This window comes from Ceratotherium simum, chromosome 10, assembly GCF_057802395.1.
Source record: "Ceratotherium simum simum isolate JZ-2026a chromosome 10, ASM5780239v1, whole genome shotgun sequence".
In the NCBI taxonomy this organism is placed as follows: Eukaryota; Metazoa; Chordata; class Mammalia; order Perissodactyla; family Rhinocerotidae; genus Ceratotherium; species Ceratotherium simum.
This window is the reverse complement of record NC_141909.1, coordinates 77,430,050-77,454,192: the sequence shown is the minus strand read 5'-3', so window position 1 is coordinate 77,454,192 and position 24,143 is coordinate 77,430,050. Positions and strand designations below refer to the sequence as shown.

General features: G+C 39.6%; 1 protein-coding gene and 1 long non-coding RNA gene across 5 annotated transcripts in view; one reads left to right on the top strand and one right to left on the bottom strand.

The window, feature by feature from the left end:
- LOC147916190 (uncharacterized) overlaps window positions 1-15,723 on the top strand; it is a 21,503-nt gene extending 5,780 nt beyond the window's left edge. The window contains exons 2-3 of the long non-coding RNA XR_015553494.1: window positions 12,679-12,734; window positions 15,591-15,723. This is a non-coding gene — a long non-coding RNA (uncharacterized LOC147916190). The remainder of the gene's footprint in view (window positions 1-12,678; window positions 12,735-15,590) is intronic.
- On the bottom strand, window positions 15,670-24,143 carry RNF6 (ring finger protein 6). 4 transcript variants are annotated; one of them, XM_087436284.1, is made up of 5 exons: window positions 23,865-24,139; window positions 23,102-23,179; window positions 21,571-21,778; window positions 20,292-20,387; window positions 15,670-17,432 (listed from the first exon to the last, which is right to left on the bottom strand). In XM_087436284.1, the coding sequence occupies exons 3-5, from the start codon at window positions 21,758-21,760 to the stop codon at window positions 15,670-15,672; spliced, it is 2,049 nt and encodes a 682-aa protein (XP_087292410.1). In that variant the 5' UTR covers window positions 21,761-21,778; window positions 23,102-23,179; window positions 23,865-24,139. The 4 variants fall into 4 exon arrangements, with proteins under 4 accessions (XP_087292410.1, XP_087292412.1, XP_087292411.1 ...); XM_087436286.1 differs by lacking the exon at window positions 23,865-24,139 and adding an exon at window positions 23,630-23,696; XM_087436285.1 differs by lacking the exon at window positions 23,865-24,139 and adding an exon at window positions 23,308-23,614.

Genomic DNA, 24,143 nt, shown 5'->3' with positions numbered 1-24,143 from the left:
AAAAGCAAGTTAGAGACTGAGAAAGAACACCTATCAATCTACATATACCTATATATGTGTATCCACACACATATAAGAAGAAGATAAGAAGAAAAGCCAATGGGAAATAAACAGGCAAAGATATGTAATTATATATAGACAGAGATAAAGAAGATGTATAAAGAGCCAGCAGTACAGAAAAAGCTAGTCAACATCATTAACCATCATGGAAATTCAAATTAAAACTACAATGAGATACCATTTCACATCCATACGAATGGCTAAAATCAAAGACCCTGACGATACTGATAGGGAGAATGTGGAGCAATTGGAACTCTCATACCAGGCTGCCCTCCTGGGCACCACGCTCAGAAGGGCCCACTTGATTTAATGCTCTGCTGTCACTGTCTGGACATTCTTAATAATAATTTTACCTTTGAACTAGTGTTTTGTAAGTGAAGCCCATGAAACAATGGAAAACGCACGTGAGCAGAGGAGATATAATATACCTGCTTGTTCCCTGCCACACCATTGGTACATAGTGTTTGCAGTGTCCCATGAGCACAGAATTCTGGTGGACACAATGCATGGGAATTCAGCAAGTAAAAACTAATCATGTTATTCCTCGGAAAATTAAAAATAGAATTTCCATACGATCCCACAATTCCACTTCTGGGTATACACCCAAAAGAATGGAAAGCATAGACTTTGTACTCTCATGTTCATAGCAGCATTATTTCCAATAGCTAAAATGCAGAAGCAATTCAAGTGTCAATCAGTGGAAGAATGGTTAAACAAAATGTGGCATATATATAGAAGGGAATATTTTTCAGCCTTAAAAAGGAAAGAATTTCTGACATATGCTACATCATGGGTGGCCTTGAAAACATCATGCTAAGTGAAATAGCCAGTCACAAAAGGACTTTAGAATACTATGAAAAATACTGATCCCACTCTTATAAAGTGCTTAGAGTAGCTAAATTCATAGAGATAGAAAGTAGAATGGTGGTTGCTAGGGGCTGGGGGGAGAGGGAAATGGAGAGTTCGTGTTTAATGGATATGGAGTTTCAGTTTTGCAAGATAAAGAGTTCTGTAGGTGATGGGAGCACAATATAAATGTAGTTAATGCCACTGAATGTACATTTAAAAATGGTTAATACAGTGAATTTCATGTTACATATATCTCACTACAATTTTTTTCAAAAGTAATCATGTTACATCTATGACTGAGGAAGCAGGGGCACTGAGAGCCCCAAGGTAGAGGGTTGCCAGATAAAATACAGTATGTCCCATGCAATATTTGGGTCACACTTATACTAAAAAATGATTTGTTGTTATCTAAGATCCAGATTTAAGTGTTTATCTTGTATTTTTATTTGCTAACTCTAGCAACCCTACTCAAGAGGCCACTCTTCCCATTTGAACCAGAACTTGCTTTGAATGAAGAAAGCTGGCATAGCATTCTAAGAAACACGAAACACCAAAGACCTCTATCATGTCCTTTTTCACTTGTGTTCCCCTCTGTGTTAGCCAGCTGCTTACACTGAGAACAATGACATGAAAGGAAAGAGCAAGACCAGGCACCTGGAGTTCCTCTGCCTTTCAGTCCTTCTCACTCAGTAAGCCTACGGTAGAGAGTTGCTAGAATTTGCATGAATCAAGAAGTGAAAATAACAACAGTTGAGTTAGTTTTGTGCAATGTTTTCACTCTTTTCATAAGAGCTAAGTAAATATATGAGCTGTGAAATCCAAATTGTGTAATTTCAGTGATTCCCCATACAAGCTAAACTCTCTTTACATCTAAAACTGGTTGTTTTGTATTCTTTTATGAGAGGGTCAGGAACAGCCACAAGAGGAGACAGAGGAGAGGCTCAGGAAAAAACAAAATGTACTCTACTCACAGGTCCTAGAGACAGGAGGCCCGCCACACAGGGCCGTATGAGAAGGACACCCGGGTGGTCAAGAGGCAGAAAACAGAAGCAGGGGTGGAGTACTTCGGCCGCAGCCTTTACTGGACTTTCTTCAGGAAAGGTACAACAGGGCAGGTAAACAATTTAGGACTGGCCCCTTTGAATAATTTCTGTGGGCTTTGGGCTATAGGGGTGGTCCCTACTTGGCTGGGACCTGGGATGATAAAGGCAGAAGAATATTGCCTATTGGGGTGTATGGGCTGGATTGAGGAGGTGTGGCTCTGGATGGTTATTTTGCACATCAAAGGACATGCTCCCAGCTGAGTTCTTTGCCATCTCCAAGGATTGGCTAGCCTAGGAGGGCAGTCTCTCCCCAGCCAGAAAGGTTTTTTAAGATGTCAAAACATCATAATATACAGAAAATATTAAAAATATATATATACAATACAATTTGTCCTCTGATGTTTTAACATCATATTAAGGAAAGTTTAGAGTGATGATAGTAGAGATTTTTAGAGAGTAGGGTGTAAATTGCCCTAAACACATAGAAAACATTTTATTATGAGAGGAGAGAGGAGGAACACAAGCAGAAGTACAAAAAGTCTCTACAGGCTGGCCCATAACTAAGTTTCCTATTTATATGGCATTAGCCAAGAAAAATAAATCTGAAATTTTCGGGGTTAAAGAATATCTTGCTGGAGTTGTTAAGTGAGTTAGAAATATGCTCAGGTCAATGTGGCAGGTCTGGCAGTTATGTTGTTGAAGTGTATGAAATGATAAGTTAGTAAAGTATATGTAAAGATTCGTGGTTGTGTGTGTAACCCAGGAGAAAGAGTGGTTTTGGTGGTCACGGTCTGAGACGCAAGGTGGGAGATCGTGGTAGAAAGCTGGAGGTGGTCCTAGGAGAAGGCACTGGGGGTCATGGTGTTGACTGATATGAGGCAGGTGCCTGCTGGGGAAAACAGTATTCTGCATTAATTTTTAGAATGGCACAAGTAGTAGTAACTCCTACCAGATTTCCCTTTGGGCATGGGAGTGTAGGGATGTAATTTGAGCAGACAGCAAGAAATATACCAGGAGCATGGGCTAAGCAGACAGTGAGCTAAGAAACATAGTAGAATCCCTAATATCAAAGGAAGAAAAGCAAAAATGTCCTGTGTCCCATTTGGTCTTAGGAGAGGCAGTCCGTGGGCATTGTTTGGGTGGAGATCTCAGTGTCCAGGGTGAAGTTGTCTCTGGCATAGGTGGCAAAGTCATCTCCAACGGTGAGTCTTGGGCTGGGGCCAGGTCATCTGAGGCGATGTCATCTCCAACAGATGAGCTCCTGGGCCAGGGATGTGGGCCTGGGGTATCCTTTGCAAGTGGGTACCCACTGGAGTTGATGTGGGTCTCAGCATTTGCCACATTTGATTGATACAATGGCTTACTTGGAGGGATTAGGCCTCTGGATTGTAAACCAATGAAAGCACCCAGACTAGCAGTAACAAGATCAACAGTCACAGGGATGGTGTGCAGCTGCACTTGACAGGGTTTTTGTGTTTTGTTTTTGTTTCTGTGGAAGTTTACGTTCAGCTAGGTCCCATATCAGATGAGTAGCTCTCTGGCCCAGGGGACAATCTATGGTTAATGGTCCCAGGAGAGTATGAATTGGCTAGCTCAGTCTCTCTCCAGCCAGAAAGGGCTTTTTAAGATGTCAAAACATCATAATATACAGAAAATAAAAAATATATATATAATACATTGGCATTGTGTGGTATAAAGATGAAATAGCAGTGAAATTCATGCTAGTAATTAATAGTATGAATAGCAAGTAAAAACCACATGACAAGCCAAGAAAGAGATTGCAGAAGAAGAAGTTTTATATGTCCTGCTTTTTGAACAACAGACCCCACATTTTATTTTGCACTGGGTCCAGCAAATTATGTAGCTGGCCTCACCTTATACATTGCTAGTAGGAATGTAAAATGGTATGACCATTTTGGAAAACAACTTGGTGATTTCTTGTAAAGTCAGCCATGCATTTACCACATGACCTGTGGGAGAGAGAGGCTGATTGAGCTAACTTGGACACATTTGCACCCTACTGAAGAAAGTGAAAGAAATCTTATGATTGGCAGCCCCACTAGAACCACATGGAATGGAGGAGGAGTGATTCCTCAAATAAATGGAGAAAGGGATGCTGAGCAAGCAAAAATAACAGAGGCAGAAGGTGAATGAGGAGAGGGGGAGAGAGGTAAGAAAGGTGAGAATATTCTATTACAGGTCGCAGAGCTCAAATTTAAGATTCCTGCCAACCTCAGTAAAACACTTGTTCAGTTCAAGTCCGCATTAAGACACTATCTAGAAAAATGGCTCATTTCTGCAAAGAATTGCTTGTAAATTATACCTGAGGCGACTAAAACATGGATTACAGATACTCAACCACATATGGGCCTCTGATCCCTAGGAGTATAGGATGATTAATGATTTTGCTTAAGAATAGTATAGCCAAGAGGCAGACTGGGCTCAAATTCTGAAAATTGTCATTCATGATTAACAACATGAGGCCCATTAAGTGCCTGAGATTTTATGTTCCTACCCCAAAGTTTGGTTTCATCCCTTGAAAACCAGTTGACTGATACCCAATGTCCCTGCTGTGGACCTTTCTGGAACCTTCAGGGACTAACTGCCGATTCACTACTGGGGGCACAAAGAGAAGCTGCCTATGTAGGTGGGTGGTCCTAGACCCCAGCGTGATGGAAGAAAGAGAGGGCGGTGCCATTCTGCCCTAATTCTGAGAGTATAGCCCTCTCCTGCCATGTTTAGCAGTCTGGCCAAACTGAAGAGCCTCCAGTTGTAAATTTGGAGAACCAAGGTCTGTTTGTGGCACTGCCACTGACCTTTTGTTTGACTTGGGCAAATTATTCACTTTTCCTTACTTCAGTTTCTTACAAAATAAGCATAAGTAATTCTTACCCAACCTACTGTCGAGGTGGTTTGAATATCAAATGAGACAATAAGCATGAAATCTCTTTGGGCAAATGAAATGCCACAGAAAATTAATATGATGTGCTGGTTATTATATTAGCATCCCAGAGTGGAGCTGGCACCCTCCCCTTCCCTTCCATATTATTGGCAATGGGAGAGGATCAAATTAGGTTCATGATCAGATTTGAGGAATTACCTTTCAATATATTGCTATTCATGAAATAAGGATCAAAGAGTTTTGTGGCTATGCCAGCTTCCTGAAAACCTAGGAACCGCAATGAATCCAGAAGAGGCATTAGTTGTTAGAGCTCAGAGATGGAATATTTTAACAATGATACAAGGCAGCTTCTTATCTCTTGCCTCACAGCATCACTGAAAAAAAACAAACCCAAAAAACAAAAATGAAAACTTTTAACTGATTCTCAGAAGCACAGACTTTGCAGAAATCTGGAGGAGACAAAGGGTCAATGAGTAGGAATAAAAATAGCCTGGTACATTTAGAAAGGAAAAATAGAGACATCAGTATCATGCTGGCAGATACTTACTGAGAACAAATAATGAACAAAAGTAGCTTAAGGCTAAGCCAAATGGATCATGAATTGGATATGAGTCAGCAACAAAAGTCCCTTAATTAAGCTCAGGACTAGATACAATGTTAATAATATTTTTGCTGATGTTTACAAAGCACTTACTATGTGCCAGGGATTTTTAGTGTATACATGCATTATCTCATTTAATCCCACTAGGTAGATGTGATTGTTGTTCCTATTTCACAAATGAGGAAAATGATGACCAGAAAGTTAAAAGTACTTGGTACAAGTCCTCCTAGCCATTACATGCCAATCTGGAACTTGAGCTGATATCTGTCACCAAAGTCTGTGTTCGCAATGGCTATTGTAAATTGACTCTCAGAGAGCATCTTGCTTGTATAGAATACAGGTTGCAGTTCTGGGCTTTGGCAAAAGGGCTTGGCAAACCTTAGGAGGATTCAAGGGATAGCAGTGAAAGAAATAAGATTATTTAACCTGGAGAAGAGAAAGCTAAGATATGATCCATAGCAGTGTTAACTTATCTGATGGCAACTGGGATCAAGGAATAGAAAAATCGGTGTAGGTGGTTTTGGAGAGCAAAGGAGGGTTCAGAGTAAACCAGGATCAAATTGTGATTGTTTCTAGAAGTGAAGGCTGCTAAATATTTGTGGTGGTCATGGAGGTGTACCATTCAAGAACTTGCTGTGGGGAGCGTAATTGACTGAGAGCCTCCAGGTCTGCCACCAGACTCAGGCCCAGGCCATGCTTTCCCCAGGCTGCTCCTACCCCTGAGCCTGAGGAAGCACAAGAGCTGGGCCATTCCTGCCCAGCAGGGGACTCCTCTATCAGCCTTGACAACTCCCCACCTGAGACTCTCTCAGAACTACACTGCAGTCTGAAGCTTCTCCTACTCAAGCCTCCTTCCTTCCCCTGCCCTCTCCTGTCTTAGATATCAGACCTATATCTATCGTAGCCTGGAGGTTCTCCTCACCTACGCCTGCTCCCTCTCGCATTATCCTTAACAGGTGTTTCCCCAATAAATCTCTTGTATGTATAATCCTGTCTTGGTGTTTGCTTCTCAGAGACCCAAACTGATATAATATTGAGTCTGTAGTGAAAAGGAAATAACACCTTTTGTCTTTAAAAGTAGGCGTGGCCATTAACTGAGGGAGAAATGTTAAGTGCAGGCTCTTGGGGCCCAAAGAGGATGTGCTTAGAAGACTGTCCATCTTCTCCTAGGCCTGAAATTCCATGAGTCTGTATTTGGGGCTTAAATATAACAGGTTCAGTGTTCCTAGTTTTACTTTTTTAATGTATTCACTGTAATATGGGAGTAAGAAATATGACCTTGAGGTATTTATCTGAATGATAATGAGAAGTACCTGAAATGACATCTTCATTGCACGTGTCACCATCTCTTATCTGAAAGCTGCACTGCTCTAACAGATGCTATTAGAATTATTGCAAAAGTAAGTATAGACCAATACTCATTAGTAACAGAAGGCTGCAGATCTGAGGCCTGAGCCGTCACAAACCAGCTTTGAAACTGTACTGAATCCCTGGAGCAGCATGTTGAATCAGCTCAAACTTCCCCAAAGTCCTCAACAGTCAAATAGCCCAGGGCTCATAACATTTGTCCTGAATAAAAGAGGTCTTTCCCCATATTGAGCTTGAGTCATTAGCCTTATAAGACCAACAATTAGACATCCTTTGACAATGAACACATGGGGCCAAAGCTTTGAAAAAATCTTTGTAATTAATAAAGTAAGACATTTTAAAAATTACAAGGGGGCCGGCCCCATGGCGTAGTGGGTAAGTTCGGCAATCTACACTCCAGCAGCCTGGGTTTGCAGGTTCAGATCCCGGGCACGGACCTACACCACTCAGCAGCCATGCTATGGTGGCAACCTACATATGGAGGAAGACTGACACAGATGTTAGCTCAGGGCTAATCTTCCTCAAGCAAAAAAAAGAAGAAGATTGGCAACAAATGTTAGCTCAGGGCTAATCTTCCTCAGCAAAAAAAAAAAAATTACAAGGCAATTTTGTCTTGCTTCTAACCAGCTATGTGACCTTGGGTAAGTTCCTTAAGCTCTCTAGATCACGAAAAAATTCTGGCTGTTGTGGGTCAACATTATAAAACCCTTGAAGTTGTAATCCTCACCCCCTGTTAAGGGGTGAAGGTTATTCTTCGTTTCTCGTGAGGATTGGGCTATTTCAGAAAATACCTTTTCATGGGGTAATGGTACACTTTCCGTAGATATATGTGGTAATTATCCCTCTCTGTATACTCAGTCAAGATAGTCAAACCCCTCTTCTCACCTGAACAGACTTTAAAGAGCTTCATGGTAATGTTATATTGAATAAGAAGGTGTTTGCTATCGTCAGCTCCCAAGATACAAACAACTCTACTATCAAACAATCACACACAGTAAACACTCTTTAAGATTAAACCTGGGGCCGGCCCGCTGGCGCGGTGGCTGGGTGCATATGCCGCGCTTTGGAGGCCCAAGGGTTCGCAGGTTTGGATCCCGGGCGTGCTCCCACGCACCGCTTGTTGGGCCATGCTGTGGCGGTGTCCCATGTGGAGTGGAGGAGGATGGGCACGGATGTTGGCCCAGGGCCAATCTTCCTCCGCAAGAAGAGGGGGATTGGCATGGGATGTTAGCTCAGGGCTGATCTTCCTCACAAAAAAAAAAACAGATTAAACCTAAAACCTTTTTCTTTGCAAGAAAAAAAAAATCTGAATATAGTTAATGGTGAGACACATTCAGGATTAAGCTGTAAAAGGGTTAACCTGCTCTGCTAAGGCTCTGGCAACCACCAAGCTCCTCTCCCACTTGGCTGTGTGGTTCACCCCACAGTCAGAATGGCCACTCTGTCTGCCTATGCTTTGGCTGGGGGACCCTTTTCCCCTTCCTTGGTGTTTGGGGTTGGGAATCGGCAGAGAGAGTAGATGGAAGCAATGAGGGACAAGAAAAGCAGAGCACACACAACCAAAGCCACCATTTGCCAAGCAGCGTGGCCTGAGGCAAAGATTCTGACCTGGTTTAGCCATTGTGGTAAGTAGACAGTGTCTGCCACGGGCCTATGCGAAAAGGGCAATTTGAAATTTAAGAAGAGCAGGCTTCACAGAGTCTCAAATGCTAGCATTCGAGATAAATTTTTAAAAATATTTCTTCAATTTCATTCTTGTTCTGTTTGTTAACTTGCAGGAGTATTGGGTTTTTCTGCTTTTGACTGCACTTAAATCGTATTTCAGAAACATTCTGGGTAATGTAAATTTTTGTGGGCTGGCCTCAGAGTGTTTCGCCTCTTGTCTCAAACTACAAACATATGATATTATTACAATGGTAAATGTGTTCTGAGTTTCAAAAACATTTTTTACAAACAAGCTTTTAATGTATAAGCTATTTGTAAGCCACAGTCTACCTATATGCTGAAACGTTAATGCATTTGCTTGTTAAATATACGTTGAGTGACCAGGCATCGTGCTAGGTGCTTAGGATAAGTTCAAGGAGCTCACAGTTCTTTGGAGAAGACAGTGCAATTGAAGTGCATAAATGGGGAGATGAGAAGGGCCACATTATGACTTTCACGGGCTCTCAGCATTTTTGCCTTGGTGGGCCTCTTCCTCCATAAAAAAATATTAAAATTATGTTCTGCTACTGTGCTGGTATAAAGATAAATATAATGCAAGTTGGATTATATTGTGTTTTTTTGTGATTTTAAAACAACTTAAAACATTTTCATGGACCCCTAAAAGTATCATGGGTCCTAGGCATTGTGCCTGCTGTGCTTAATGGAGAAGTCAGCCCTGGAGATGAGGGCAAGATGAGGATTTGCAGATGTGACACTTGAGGTGAGAGTTAAAGGATAAGCAGGAATTAACCGGAAAGGCAAGAGAAGAAAGGCCATCATAGGAAGAGAGAACAGCATGGGCAAAACCTTAGAAGTGTGAAGGGCAAGGTGAGGGACATGAAATGGTATAAAATGAGGTTGGAAAAGGTAGGCAGAGACCAAAATGTGAAGACTCTTATATGTTATTCTAAGAACAGTGAAAAAGTAATGGGGACAGCTGAGGAGTGACCTGTCCAAATGTGGCCTGTAGAAAGATTGCACTCGAGTGATTGGAAGGAGGATGTGAGACCACGTAAGAGATGATGGCATGAATCTATGTGAGAAATGATGAGAATGAAAATGATGAGGATTTGAAAGGATGCCAGTTGGTTAATTGGATCTGAGGAAAAACACAGAAGTCTTGGTTCTTATTTATTCCCTTCTCGGCCCTTTAATTTGTGCTTGACTACCCATCAAACACACACCAAATCAAACTAACCAACCAACCCATGGGAAACAGCTACTGTTGGCAGTATCTTTCCTGATCACACTCCTGTTCATCTAATTTCTCCTGACCTTTTGATCCCATCTCCAAACTCTGCTGTTCTGACATCCTATTTAAACCCAGTTCTCTACCTCTGAGGCTTATCAGTGTATTGGTCACCATTTTGTACCTGACTTTTGCTGTTTGCACCCACAGCCATGAATACAAGGTACTTTTGCTACCCATTCTGACCCTTGGGAACCATCCTAGCCGGTCCCACCTGACCTCCACATGAGGGAAAGGGATCAGACTTTTCTGCCTCAACTGAACTGATGAATGGTAGAGGCACTGACTGAGCTCAGAAAGAGAGGGTGAAAAACAGTTCTGCGGAAGATTATTACTTCAGTTCTGGATGTGTTTATCCTGAAGTTCCAAAGGGACAGCCTAGTAGACATTAACCAAGGCAATCACAAATGTGGTCCAAGAATTTAGGAGAAGGTTCTGAGCTAGAGATGGAGATGTGGGTGTGTGCAGAAAGAATTCACATAGCAGGCCTTTAGACTATCCTCGGAAAGGCCTTCTTGCAAGGTTGACCCTTGGCTGGCATCTGGGAACTTGATTTGGGGAGTGTTCCCATAACTCCCTAACTAAAAAGGGTATCTTAGTGTGCCTTAATTGTTTGTGCAAATAATACGGTTTATGCTGAACACCTACTTTCCTTCTAAGGGTCTGGAATTTTGGTATGTGCTAGGCAGAGGGTACCTATGTGACCAGCCCCCCATTAAAACTTTGGGCACTGAGTCTGTAATGAGCTTCCCTGGTAGACAGCACTTCTCCCATCTTGTCACATTTGATGCTGGAGGAATTTAAGTGTGTCTTGTGTGACTCCACTGAGACAGGATTCTCGGAAGCTTGCCTTGCTTCCTCCAGACTTTGTCCCACGTGCCTTTCCCCTTTGCTGATTGTGTGCTTTGTCTCCTTTCCCTATAATAAATCTTAGCTGTAAGCATGACTATATGCTGAGTCCTGTGAGTCCTAGCTAACCACTAACCTGGGGTTGGTCTTGGGGACCTCCAACACAGGGAGTTAGCAGGAACACCAGGTAATTCAGTGCTGGGAATAAAAATGTACTTGAACCCTTCCCAATCTACCTGGCTGCAGTGGACTAGCCACGTGACCTGACCCCAATTTGTAGGAGTGGAATGGTCACTCTGCCTTATCCTGCAGACAAAAATGAAGATAAGATATCTCCTTTCTATTGTAAAGTACACTGGTCTGAAATGCAGCAAAGGGACAAGGGTGACACTCAAGGAAAGATTAAAGAAAGGCTCCCAACTATGCCAGAAGCAAAATCTACTTAGCTAAGAATTAGAGCAATAGAAGGATCCTCCTAATAAAATGCTAAAAAAAAAATGACGCTAAAAGTGTTGTAAGGGACATGGCTATTCCCTCTAGCAAATCAAGAACAATACAAGATTTCTAGCATTGGACCCAAGACCCCAAATGAAATTGTTAAGGTGCTAATTAAAGATTGCCTTGTATTGTCAAAAAAGCTCCTAGCCTGTTGTACAGAGACTTATCACTGTTCAACATTATGGCAGTCCACAAACCAAGCAGTCACGTCAAAGTGCTAAGACCAAAGTTGTTCACTAGCATCCCCTCAAACCTTCTCATCCCCGCCCCCACCCCCACCCCCACCCCCACCCTGGCCACCAGTACCAATAGGCAAATCCTTCTCAGTGCCTTTCTGAAGGTGGCCCTAACTCAGGATCTGGGCCAGCCAAACTGGCTGACCAAACAACCTACTCTAGATAATTGAGTGAACAAAGAGATGCTTATGAGACTCAAATATTTCTATCATTCGTCTTACCAAGCTTGCTCAACAAGATCTGGTGTATTCTGTACTAGTAATCAATGACTTTTTAGTTTGATCTTTATTCCACTTCACTCTATTAGGTAGATAGAAGCTACATTTATCATTTATCCCATAAGCTGGATGGTGATGAGTTGCAATAAAACCTGATTAAATCCAAGTTAATGGAGGAATGGACACCGTCCAGAGAACTTAACTCAAAAGAGTGGCTAAATTGTGTCACTTCACAATGCAGAAGCTATATGTGAATTTGGATTCTCTCTCATTGGGAAGAATGTGAACATGTTTGGAATTGCACAGAAGATATTGGATTATAGATAAGTAGGAGCATTTTTGCAATTAAATGTGTGAGAAGGAGGGCTGCATATATACTGGGCAACCAATAGGTAACTCTGTCTTCAAATGAGACATTAATACAATAGAGGAAAAGTACATCTGAAAGTGTTTTCTATTTTCCAGAAGAAATCTGATTATTAAAAAAAAGAAGAGAGAAAAGTAAAGTACAGGGGTCAACTCAGAGTCTTCAGAGATTTAGTGCTCAAAATAAACCAAAAAAAACTTGCTGAAAGTAATTATGGATCCCCAGTTATCATTAAGGGCAGATATATTTGGGGCCTAATACACTCATATTCACTGAAAGGAACTCACAATCTGTCTCTAGAGATTGAGGAAACAATCACCACTGACACTCATAATCATGTCCTTTGGAACATGGAACATTGTGGCCTCAATGATAGATGGCTCTGGCTTCCTGGGAAATCATCTGTGTTAACAGATATCCCAGCTCTCTGATGTCCAACGTTACACAAGATTGAGGGAGAGACCCTAAATGAGCCTGCTGCCACTGCAAACGGAATAATTACTCCCCTCACATGGAGTACTATTTCTACAAAATTTCTTCCTCCTCTGTCCAGAAAATGATTCAAATGGAGAGATGCAGGAAGGTTAGACGTTCATTGTAAATTGTCTGGGCGTAGTATTCACGAAAATGCCTCAGACTCAGTTTATTAACTCTGATCTTTAACCCAGCGTCTTCAGATGCCTCATTCTTTTCTGGATTCATCCTTAAAATACAGATTGTTTTGTATCTTTCAGGAGCAGTTCTTTTCATTTGTGAGACAGAAAGGATGTATTTGCATATGGAAATTAAGGTAATCACAAAGACATGATACAACAAAATTACAAAATTAGAAAAATAACTTTAGGAAGAAGTTAGACTGAAAACTTCCCAAGGCATTTCTGCTTTTCCAGAACGCAGTTTAGTGGGAAGAGCACAAGCTCTGGAGGCAAATGGTCCTGTGACCCACTCTCTCAACTCGGCCACCTGCTATGTTAAGTGGCAATAATACTTCAAGGAGATCTTGGGAGGTTGAAATTATGAATTCCTGTTAAATATTGAAAGGAAAATAATGTAAGAGTGAATAAAAGATAATCAAATACAGGTCATAACAATGCCAGTTGAAACTATAAAAATCTTAGATACAAGAAAACAGAGTAAAAGGATAAAATACGTGGGAAAGCAGCTGGGAAGCTGACAGGCACGCTATAAAGAACAAGCTCTAAGGACATGACATGGAACATAATATTCAAATGAAGAATTTTAAACTATTTGTTCCTTTCTATATTGGAACCACAAAGGGTACAATCATTGCTAAATAGAAGCTATAAATAGATAATGAGCCTTTGTATTTGTCATCAGCCTTGTTTACTGGGAAATGAATGAAAATATTAAAGAAAACACTTCTTTGTTCCCAACTGGGATACCAATTTACAAAATTCATTAAGCTTTCCTGCTGGTTTCAGGGAATTTTCCATACAGCACACAATCTAGTTCTATTTCAAATGCCTGTCTGGGATCTCTTCACATGCTGGTCCCACCATGTCTTGCAAAGGACTAAGTCAAACAAAGAATCAATGTGATTTTTTCTTTATCCTTTTTTTCATTTCCCCCTTTCTTTGTTCTTCTCTTCCTTGTCCTAACTGATCAGACCAGGGGAGGTAGAACTTCCTGAGGAATATTCCATGAGCAATACACGCTGGATTTAGTCTCTCGTCATACTGGGGACAAATGGTAACACTGAAATGAGTGAGACATATTAATAAGGCTGTTTAAGATAAACATGTAAATTGGCATAGCCTGTAACTTGTAACAGCACTCCCTGCTCTACTCAGGTGATTCTCCATCTGTGAATAGATGACTCTCCCACCTCTTCATACTGAACTAGAAGCCAAATACTTTTTATCCCCCAACATTTATATACCCTTCTCTTTCTTTCCAGTTTCACTGCCATCACCCTAGGTTAGATAATAACTGATGATGATAACTGATAATAAAAATGATCACAGTAGTTTATTTTTGCTTCCCATCTCTCTCCATTCCATTGTGTTCTGAACACTGCACCACACTAATTTTCCTGAAACATGAAAAATGATCTTACCATTCACCACTAAAATTCATTAAGAGACATCTCAAGTCTGTAAGGTAAAGTAAAAATTTCTTAGTCTGGTATTTAAAGCTGTCAAATCAAACTTCCCAGTCCTATGTCCCATAACTGACCTACATAAATCATTTATTCCAAAGTCACAACCTTTACTACAACCTTTTACTTCAGGTGTTAAATGCACTCCCTAACAATTCCTGTGCATGCATCTTACCTATTGAATTGAATACAATCACTAATCAGAAAGAAAAACTAAATCTTGAGATACATCTAAATCTCACAGAATCTGGCCTTGAGGTATTTATTCCTATGATTTTGCCCAAACAGTATCCCCAGAGGAAAACTGTGTCATATATTCATACACAAACATGAAAGTCAGAAAAGTAATTTATTTTATCAATTGATTTCAATTTCTAAAAGCAAATATGTCTTTCCCATGAAGATAGGGACTTTGTTTGTCCTCTGCTGAATCCTTGACACCAGTAACACTGCCTGGTACCTAGTAGGTGCGAACTATATTTTTTTGAGTGAATAAACCACAGTGGACCAATAGAAAAGAATAGTTCACAGACAGATTTGTTTTAATATTTATTGGTAGAAATAGATCTTCAATGCATACTTTGTTTTTATATAAATTCTACATTCTCTTAAGGGTTTTTTGTTTTGTTTTATTTGGAGTTTTTTGGCCTCCAAGTGAACTTAACATATTATCTATGCCTTTTATTCTTTATAGACTTTTTTAGATTTTAGAACTAAATTTGAGAAACCATGCATATTGTAGACCTTACATAATATAATTCAAAGAATTGTTTGCACTTTCAAAAAGTCACAAAAAGGCTGAACTCAAGTTAAATAAACTATATGTTCTAAAATGTTCATGTTCCATTCCTGAATGAAGAAATGCTTGTTTAGTATTATATATTGCTTGCTCTCTAGTAAGTCAGATTGTCAGAGACGCTTCAGTAAATTATCTCTATTTTTAAATCTCTTAATCCACTTCCTCCCAGAGATGATCCTGTAAATATTAAACATTGTGCCATATGCAGTAATAGCCCAAAAGCTTAAATAAGAACCAAACTGGTAGTTTTTAGACTGAATATTTTAACCTTAAAATTATATATCTATATATACATATATGGTATGCTGCATATTAAATTTAACATTTTAAGTAACTTAAATACATTTAGCAAACATTCAGCCAACACTTTCATGAAAAGATATTGTCCTTAGAATAAAAAGTTAATGAAAGACTTATTTAGACACCAGTGTCTGGACATAGTACTAAGCCTATGGAACTTGAAAGTCGAAGTCTATTGTACTATTAAGAAAAAGATTGATTTTTAACCTACTGAATTATGCAGATACAAAAGTGCTTAGCATGACAAAATTACCAAAATAAAAACATTTTAAAGGTTATTTGGTTCCAGCAATATTAACTATTCTGTATTTTTGGATAATTTAACATTTGCATTTTAAATTTCATATAAATTTTCTTTTTAACAAGTTAAAAAAGCACACAAAAAATAGTTCAAACTATAGTAATCTGTTACTTTTCATCCTGGTTAGTTCATCACAAATAACTCAACAAAAGAATGCTTAAATACTCAGCTCTACTAAAATGTGATATTTGAATGGATCCATCACTTCAACCATTGTTTGCTATGCTGGACCCTAAAACAGGCTGCCGACAGACGGGACAAGTGCAATTCTCTGAGAGCCATCGGTCAATACAATGGATGTGAAATTCATGCATGCAAGGTAATTGCCTGAGCTTGTTTCCAGTTACATAGTCACTGATACAAACACTACAGATTTTACCTAGTTCACTATCGATACTGTTATGCTCATAGTTCCGGGTGGAAAGATTGTCAATCTGTTCTTTGGTTAAACCACGTATTCGATCATCGTCATCAGCTTCATTTACTAAAAAGAAGTGAGCAAGGCGAAGAATAGGTAGTGTTCCAGTTTCAACTAAGTTATTTGAATTTCGCGACTGCCTGCCACCTCTATTATTGTTATTTTGGGTATGAGGCTGGGTGGTCTCATTTTCAGCATGCATTTCAGTGCTGTCTTCTTGGGGCTGCCTGTCTTGAGAGGAGCCTTCATTGTGCTGGCTGATGTCATTAACTGTACCTACATTACTCAGTTCTGAGTGCATCTCTGGTAAATGCAGACCATTTCTCTGATTCTCTGACTCGGATTCAGCCTCCATTAGAGAACTCAATTCTCCAAATCCAGTCATGATCTGCCTTAAAATTGACCGAAGAGCCACTGATGATGGTTCAACAAGCTCATTCTCAGAAATCCTACGAAGAGGAACTGTTATGGTACTAACGTAGGTTCGAATACCTGACCGCTCTAAACGAGAAATAGTTCGGCGAAATCCCCCACTATTGCTTTCAATAGTGACTGTATTTTCTGCTAGCCCTACTCTAGATCGAGTTCTATTTGCAATACTATCCCGATCTCTGTTTTCTCCAGGACGAATCCTTCTCACTTGAAGGTCCAGCGTGATTGTCGGCTGTCGTTGTACAGCAGTTGAAGATCTGCTAGATTCTTCTCCTTCTTCTACTGTTATTCTGGACACAAGTCTTGAGTTAGAGAATGGAGTATATGCCGTACCTCTGTGCTCTCTATCTTGCTCTAAAAAGACACGAGTTATACCTCTCCTCCTAACAGACCTTCTAACAGTTTGCTGTAAAGGTCTACTTTCCCTTTGTGAATTATGATAAACAGTGCCACTTTGTCTCTGAATTGGTGAACGGCTTCGACTATTGAAAGTAGACCGTAATCTTATTGGCTCTAATCTTTGGTTTGTATTCCTCACTGTAACATTAGTTCTAGCCCCATTTTCCCGAACATGTGCTGCTCCAAATCGTTGCCCCTCCCTTTGCCTGAGTTCACTACCACCTGACTGGTTTGTGTGACTACTTAAATTAGCACGTGGAGCACTAGTTCCAGGAATGCCAACTGCTCCCCCAATTCCATTTCTTAATCTTCCCAGTGTTGAGAAAGATCCTTCTACTGAATTCTGCCACCTTGAACCAAGCCTAGTCCTTGGAATGTTGGAACTACTACCATTGAAATTCACTGAGGTTTGGCTTCTTGTTCGCCTAGCCACAGGACTAGCTGATCTTTGTTGCCTATTTGTAGTGTGATCCCTGCTAATATCTGAAAGTGGAATGCTCGTATAATCTTCGCCATGAATTTCAAATCCTCTATTCTCATGATTTATGTGGATTTCCAGACTAAACCGAAACTCTCCACTGTTTGGGTTTGTTCGACTCACAGCCCTCCAAGTTTGGTTTCCATTTTGTCCACTTCGAGTTGCATTTCCTGTGCGACGAAAGGTGTTCAACCACTCTAGCAGAGAATCTTCATTTGAACTTTCTCTGGGGACTTCTGAGTCTGGAAAGCAAACCAAATCAACTTATGATCAATTCCTAAAACTATCCTTAGAGTTTTATTGAAAGCTTGTAAGATAAACAAAGTTTTTATTAAATTAAATTATATTTAAGAACATCTGTGCATTTTAATGAATGAAAATGGCAAAAAACTGAACTTTCTAAAAGAAAGGTATACACTATAAGCATATTATAATACATACCTACGTCACTCTTGTGTTCTATATGCCTGTTTTTGGCAAAATGTTAAGGCAAATGAGAAATATATCCAATACCAAAATTATACATTTAAATTGCTTTATTCATATGGCAATATCAATAAAATACAGTAGCAAAACTTATATAATTCATCTTGAATTTGTGGAATCCTTCTGGTAAAGGTAACTCAAGCAACATTTTTGCAACTAGGTATTTTTGTAACCTTAGGAATTTTATCCTATTTCTCAGGGACTGCCAAAAATGTACATCTCAAGAAATCTGGCTTTCTGAATACAATGTTACAACCACATTATTACAACCACATTATGACTTTATGTGAAGCTGGGAAACTTTAGGCATGTTACTTAAGTTCTCTATGGCTATATCCTTATCTGCAAATTGGAGATAATAATAGTATAAATGTCATAGGGTTATCATGAGGATAAAATAAGATACTGAATATAAAATGCTTAGTACAATACCTGGCATATGGGAAGCACTCAATAAATGTTAGCCATTATATATAACATAATACATTTTCTGTTGATTAAGAACATAAGCTCCATGAAGACAAAGAGTTTTATATTATTTTATTCACTGTTAAATCCCCAATCTCTACAACAGTATCTGGTACAAATCAGACTCTCAATTAATATTGTTGAATGAATCAATTTAGAAATAAATGTGCCCCTGATAAACTTCTTTGACTATGATACTGCTACTGTGGGAAGCTTAAGTTTTCCATTTTTAACCAGTGGATTATATAAAGTGCAAAATTCAATCAAAAGCATTCTAATACACACTAACTATACAGATTTTAGCCTTAAAGTGTGTTCTACTCAAAAACAGCTATTAAATGAGATTACTTTGATTTCATTTCATTACTGCAATGTCTCATAGAAAACTTTTTAAAATGTTGATGTTAAAGCTGTTAATCAGCTGCTGGTATCAACAAAATAAGCAGAAACTTTAGCCTTATTCTAAAGATATAAGCTATTTTACATGTGATGAATACATTTGCCATTAAAACATATTCAAAGGATCAGTATTACTAGCTGTACCAATATAGTATAACTTACATATCTAAACATAAAGAAGAAAACTGGTTAATATCCAATTTGCATTTTAATTTAAAAAGAGATATGAGTAAAAGGCAAGTAAACATTAATCATGTAGTGATGGTGTGTGTGAAAGAGTTCACTAATTATCTAACAAAATTTATCCTACACTTCTTCCACAGTAATGCATTGTAATGGTCATGTTGACAGCCAGGCAGTTGGGTGTGGCCATGTGACTAAGTTCTCATCAATGGAATGGGAGTGGAAGTGATATATCTTACTTTCAGGCTGGTGCCTGGACCTCCTTCTGGACCCTGGACCTGTCAGTTGGAACCTAGCTGTGGCTGTGACTTAGCTTGATCATGCAAACAATACCCTGGAGCAGCAGTGTCCAATAAAACTTGCTGCAATAGTGGAGATGTTCTGTATCTGTACTGTCCAGTACAGAAGCCACTAGCCACATGTGACCATTAAGCACTTGAATATGGCTAATATGACTGAGGAACTGAATTTTAAATTTCATTTAATTTTATTTAAATTTGAATAGTCACATGTGGCTAGTAGCTACTCACTGGACAGCACAATTCTAGAACCAGTCTGCCGCTGCCAGGAGGATTTATGGAGCAAAGTTTGCCTATCTTCCCTGGACCATGAACATGAAACAGAAATAAACTTCTATCTTATTAGGCCATTGCATTTTGGGGTTTTTAATAGTCTTTGCTCTAATTAATACAACAATCTTGAGATAATAAGTGAAACTACTAAGATGAATACCTCTGGGGAAGGAAATGGAACTGGTAAGAAGACATTAAAGTTGGCTTTACTTTTAACTCTATATATTTCTGTTTAGTTTGATTGTTTTTTTTACAAGCACTTTTTTTTTTTTTTGAGGAAGATTGGCCCTGAGCTAACATCTGTTGCCAATCTTCCTCTTCTTTTTTCTCCCCAAAGCCCCAGTACATAGTTGTATACCCTAGTTGTAGGTCCTTCTAGTTTTTCTATGTGGGATGCCGCCTCAGCATCGCTTGATGAGCAGTGAGTAGGTCAGCGCCCAGGATCCGAACCGGTGAAGCCCAGGCCACCTGAAGTGGAACGTGTGAACTTAACCTCTAGGCCACTTGGCTGGCCAAATAAGCACTTTGTTTTTTATAAGAACTTCTTATATTATGACTTAGTGTTTGTTCAATAACATGACAAAACAAACACAAAAACAACAAACCAAAGCAACAGAAACATGTTTTCTGACTCAGTCTTTCTGTATTGCTCTGTATAAATTTTTAAAAGCTAAGTTTAGTTACATTACTAATAAAAAAGTAGTGTGTACGTTCTAAGATTAAAAAGAACTAAGCTAGTAATTAACTTAATTGTATACTAATTCATATATATGAGCTCCCTGAAGGCAATCTGTAAGACATCTTTGTATTCAATCCCTGTCCTACGTCACCTAACTATACTGCCTTGTGTATAAGACGGAAATACTATCTGAATGAGCATCACGTTAAAACTGGAAAACACTAAAAAACAAACATATTGTACAAGATCCATTAAGTTCATTTCTGCAATTGCTCCAGTAAAACCTGTTCCTTATGGAAAGGAGTCCACAGTACCTCTGGTATTTGTCCCATTACTCAAGTCAGGCTGAGATACCAGTTGTTCCTTGACTCCATCTAACCGCTGTTGTAGTTCTTGTGATGTTATTTCTCCTAAAACAATGAAAAATTGTTCACTGAAATTAAAAATTTTAAATTACTAAGTTTTATGAGAACTCATGAAGGGTTAAGACTAATCTTTAGCAATCTGTACAAGATATTCTATTGTTTTCATGTTCTGTAAATTGAAGACAGTTAAATATATATTTAATTGATGCAAATACACATCATTTTGGTTGTGTTTCACTTATTAATGTTTTATTAAAATTAAAATAAGATGTAATTTGAATAATTAATAAAGTGCTCTCAGTTGATATACTTAGGAACCTATAAGCTATAATTCTGTGGATTTTTGTCAGTTAAAAATAAATTAAGGGAGTATTTCTAGAGAAAACTTCAAATCTTTATTTACCGGAATTTTACCTCAATAGTTCATTATATGGGTCATCAATATACAGTATGCAAATATGCAATATACACAAACGTACCAGTTCAATTAGTTCATTTGCGAAATGAATTTGTAAAAAATTTATGGAGCACATTGGACTTTTTGGGAGTTATTAATTCAGCTAAAGAAATAAACTGTAGGGCCAGCCCTGTGGCTTAGTGGTTAAGTGCTTGCGCTCTGCTGCTGGCGGCCTGGGTTCGGATCCCGGGCGTGCACCGACGTACCGCTTCTCCGGTCATGCTGAGGCCGCGTCCCACATACAGCAACTAGAAGGATGTGCAACTATGACATAGAACTATCTACTGGGGCTTTGGGGAAAAAAAAAGAGGAGGATTGGCAGTGGATGTTAGCTCAGAGCCGGTCTTCCTCAGCAAAAAGAGGAGGATTAGCATGGATGTTAGCTCAGTGCTGACCTTCCTCACAAAAAAAAAGGAAAAGAAATAAACTGTAACATCTCAAATGAGTTAGAATTGGTTTTTAAATAATATTTTATTTGCATAAATATTACTTAAGAGAAATAGGACCATATATGTATATATTTGACATTTTTATGTGTACTAACCTGTTAGTTTGGCATTTGTATAGCAGTGCCCTATATCCAATATTCTTACCTACTTATAAAATATAAGCCAGTGATTTTCTATTTTGTTATGTTAAAAAGTTCTTACATTTACAAAAACAGTACACTATATTTTGGGAGAGGGAAGAAGGGGGAAAAAAACTCTCCTTATTTTGAAATTCCTCCTTATAACGATGAAAAAAATGTCTCCTTTTTTACCCATTTGTTACCTGGGGTGCCTAAAAGATTATGGTCTCTCATTAGCCGATAATCTTCATCACTGAGTTCATTAATAAAATGATAATAGGCTTCTTCTCTGTGGAGACGCTCTTGCTGCCATCTTCTCTCATTTTCACGAAGATTAGGGTCTTGAGATGAGGTTTCTTCACCATCATCTGATCTAGATGGAGACTGATTCATACTGAGATTCCTGGCTTTCTGTTCAAACAATATATACAAAAGTCAAGGTGTTAGTCATGGACAATACATGGCTTCATGTTTTTAACTTATAGTTTTTTTATTTTCATTTTTAAATTTTGTTCCCTATTCAAATATTTCATATGCCAAATCTTGTTGTGAAGAACTCACATATAAAATGAAAAGCAGCTTCTAGGAGATAGAACACAGTTGGACCTACTTCTTTGCCTAAAGCCATCATTTGAGTCAGACTGGGTTTGGTTTCACTACACATTTCTCGTACCTGAATACCAAAGTGATTATCTCATTTTTTACCTCTTTGACGCTCCAGTAAAGTAGGTCTAAGAGCCCTCACTGATGTTTCAAATATCTGGGTACTTCATGTTAGCATACAAATTTTAAGCTTAAATTAGGCATGTTCTTTACTTAATAAGCAAAAGGCTATTAGGAGGGTATCGATTACGTTTATTTCCAGCAAGGATATTTTTCCCAAAATAAAATTAGTTTTGGATTATACTTAAATGTCATTCCTGAAAAGCTTACTTTTATACTATAAGGAAATCAAGGGAGAAAATTATTAGTTTCATAAATATTTTAGAATTTCTTAAACACATCTATTTAGTAAGTCATTAAACAGTTCTCAACTGGGAATACATGTCAAACTCACTTGAGGAAATTTTTAAAAATACAGATGCCCAGATCTCATTCCCAATCTAGGTCAGAATTTTCCAGGGTAGGACCCACGCCTATCTTTAAGAGTTAATTTGGGTGTTCTGTGGATGAAATAAACTATTCTTCGACGATTTCTGGAATGTCACTAAAGGGTGTGTGTAATATAGCACATGACTTAATAGTGGCTGGAGGATCAAATGACTAGATTGCCAATGAAGCAACCGCTGCAACTCTGACTCAGTGTTTAATAAGCAAACTACTTTAAATATAAAGTTACATTAGCCTACAGGTCTAAACTATTGCATGAGTAAGCACCTATTCAATTTCACGTGTATTCCAACATTAAATTACAAACTCAAGAATTTTTTTTACAGTGATTATTATGTCATTTTTTAAGGAAAGATCTAGTTACACGATCCAATTAAATGCGAATTAACATTATTAAAAACTCAAGATTTCTTTCCATTTTCAGAATAGTCAGGACTAGACCATCATTAGCAAAAAGCATATTTGGTAGATACAGCAGTAGCATGATTTTTGTATTAAACAATTTAAAAATTTGAAACCTATCATAAAATCAGGCTACCCTGATATTATTCAAAATATTTTTGAATTGAACTTGAAGAGCTTCTCAAAAGTAATTTTCTTATACAATTAAATCAAAATGAATACCTTATTTTCCTTTCAACATGCTTTTAATTTTTGCACAATCCATCCTTCAATTGTTTGTGTTTTTTGAGAGCTGCCCATCTGGAGCAATAAAAGAGAGTTGAATTACTCATTAGGTTGTCTCTCTGAAGGCTAGGGACGGCCAGCAGTCTCCCAACCCTGCTGCAAAGTCAAAGCAAAACCTCCAGTGGATTTTGTTGGACACTCACCTAGAAAATTAGATCCCCAGACAATTAGGTCATGAAAAACTCCCGCAAGGCCCTTTTCTCCCACAACAGAAACCAGGCCTTTCCTGCTCCCCCGTCACTGCTCCCGGGACTACAACTCCCGTCTCACGGCCTGCCCTCTATCCCGCCCCCATTCGGGTACGCCAGGGTTAGGTGGCTCCGGTCTACTTCTAAACCCTCACTTTCTTGCCACCCCCGCCCTCCGACCAGCTACTGGTTCCTTTCCCGGCCGTTGCGACGGAAGCTCGCGCCGGGGTGGAGTCCCCACTACAATAAACAAACTGGCCTCAGGGGCCCAACCAACCTCTTCCCAAGCGAGCCCGGAGTAACGCTTCCCCTAACGACCTAGATTCCCACAGGGAGCAGCTGACAGACGGTAGATCTGAACCAATCACCAGTGAGCGCAGCGCGTTAGGAGAGCACTAACCAATCGGAGAAGAGATGAGGGACCCCGCCCCCCACCCTCCTCAAGGATGGCCTGCTTTCCTCGGCGTCTCCCGGAAGTGGTGGCGAGGCCCCGAGCTGTCCCGCGAGCTCACCTCGCCGGGACGGGGCCGTCCTCCTCCCGCCGGGAAGAGTGTGCGGCGCTGCTGTCCTCTCGGGTCCTAGCGGCTGTGACCCAGAGGCGGCAGGGGCTTGACTCAGCGCCTGCGGAGGCCGCTGCGCCCTCTAATTGTCTGCTGAGAGAAGCCGGAAGCCCGTGCTGCAGCTTGGGATGGTCCAGCTGGAGGGGAGGCTATGGAGGAGGAACGGCAGGCCCCAGCCTCTCTTCCCCTACGGCCAGGCCGCCCCCTCGGGCGACAGGAGACGCCGGTGCG

What these genes read in the sequence shown, in the direction of transcription:
- RNF6 (XM_087436284.1), bottom strand. Translation starts at nt 21,760, where the DNA reads ATGAATCAGTCTCCATCTAGATCAGATGATGGTGAAGAAACCTCATCT. An exon ending in TAATCTTTTAGGCACCCCAG is followed by an intron (nt 20,388 to 21,570) that starts GTAACAAATGGG and finishes TCATTGTTTTAG; the next exon opens with GAGAAATAACATCACAAGAA. An exon ending in TAATGGGACAAATACCAGAG is followed by an intron (nt 17,433 to 20,291) that starts GTACTGTGGACT and finishes TTTGCTTTCCAG; the next exon opens with ACTCAGAAGTCCCCAGAGAA.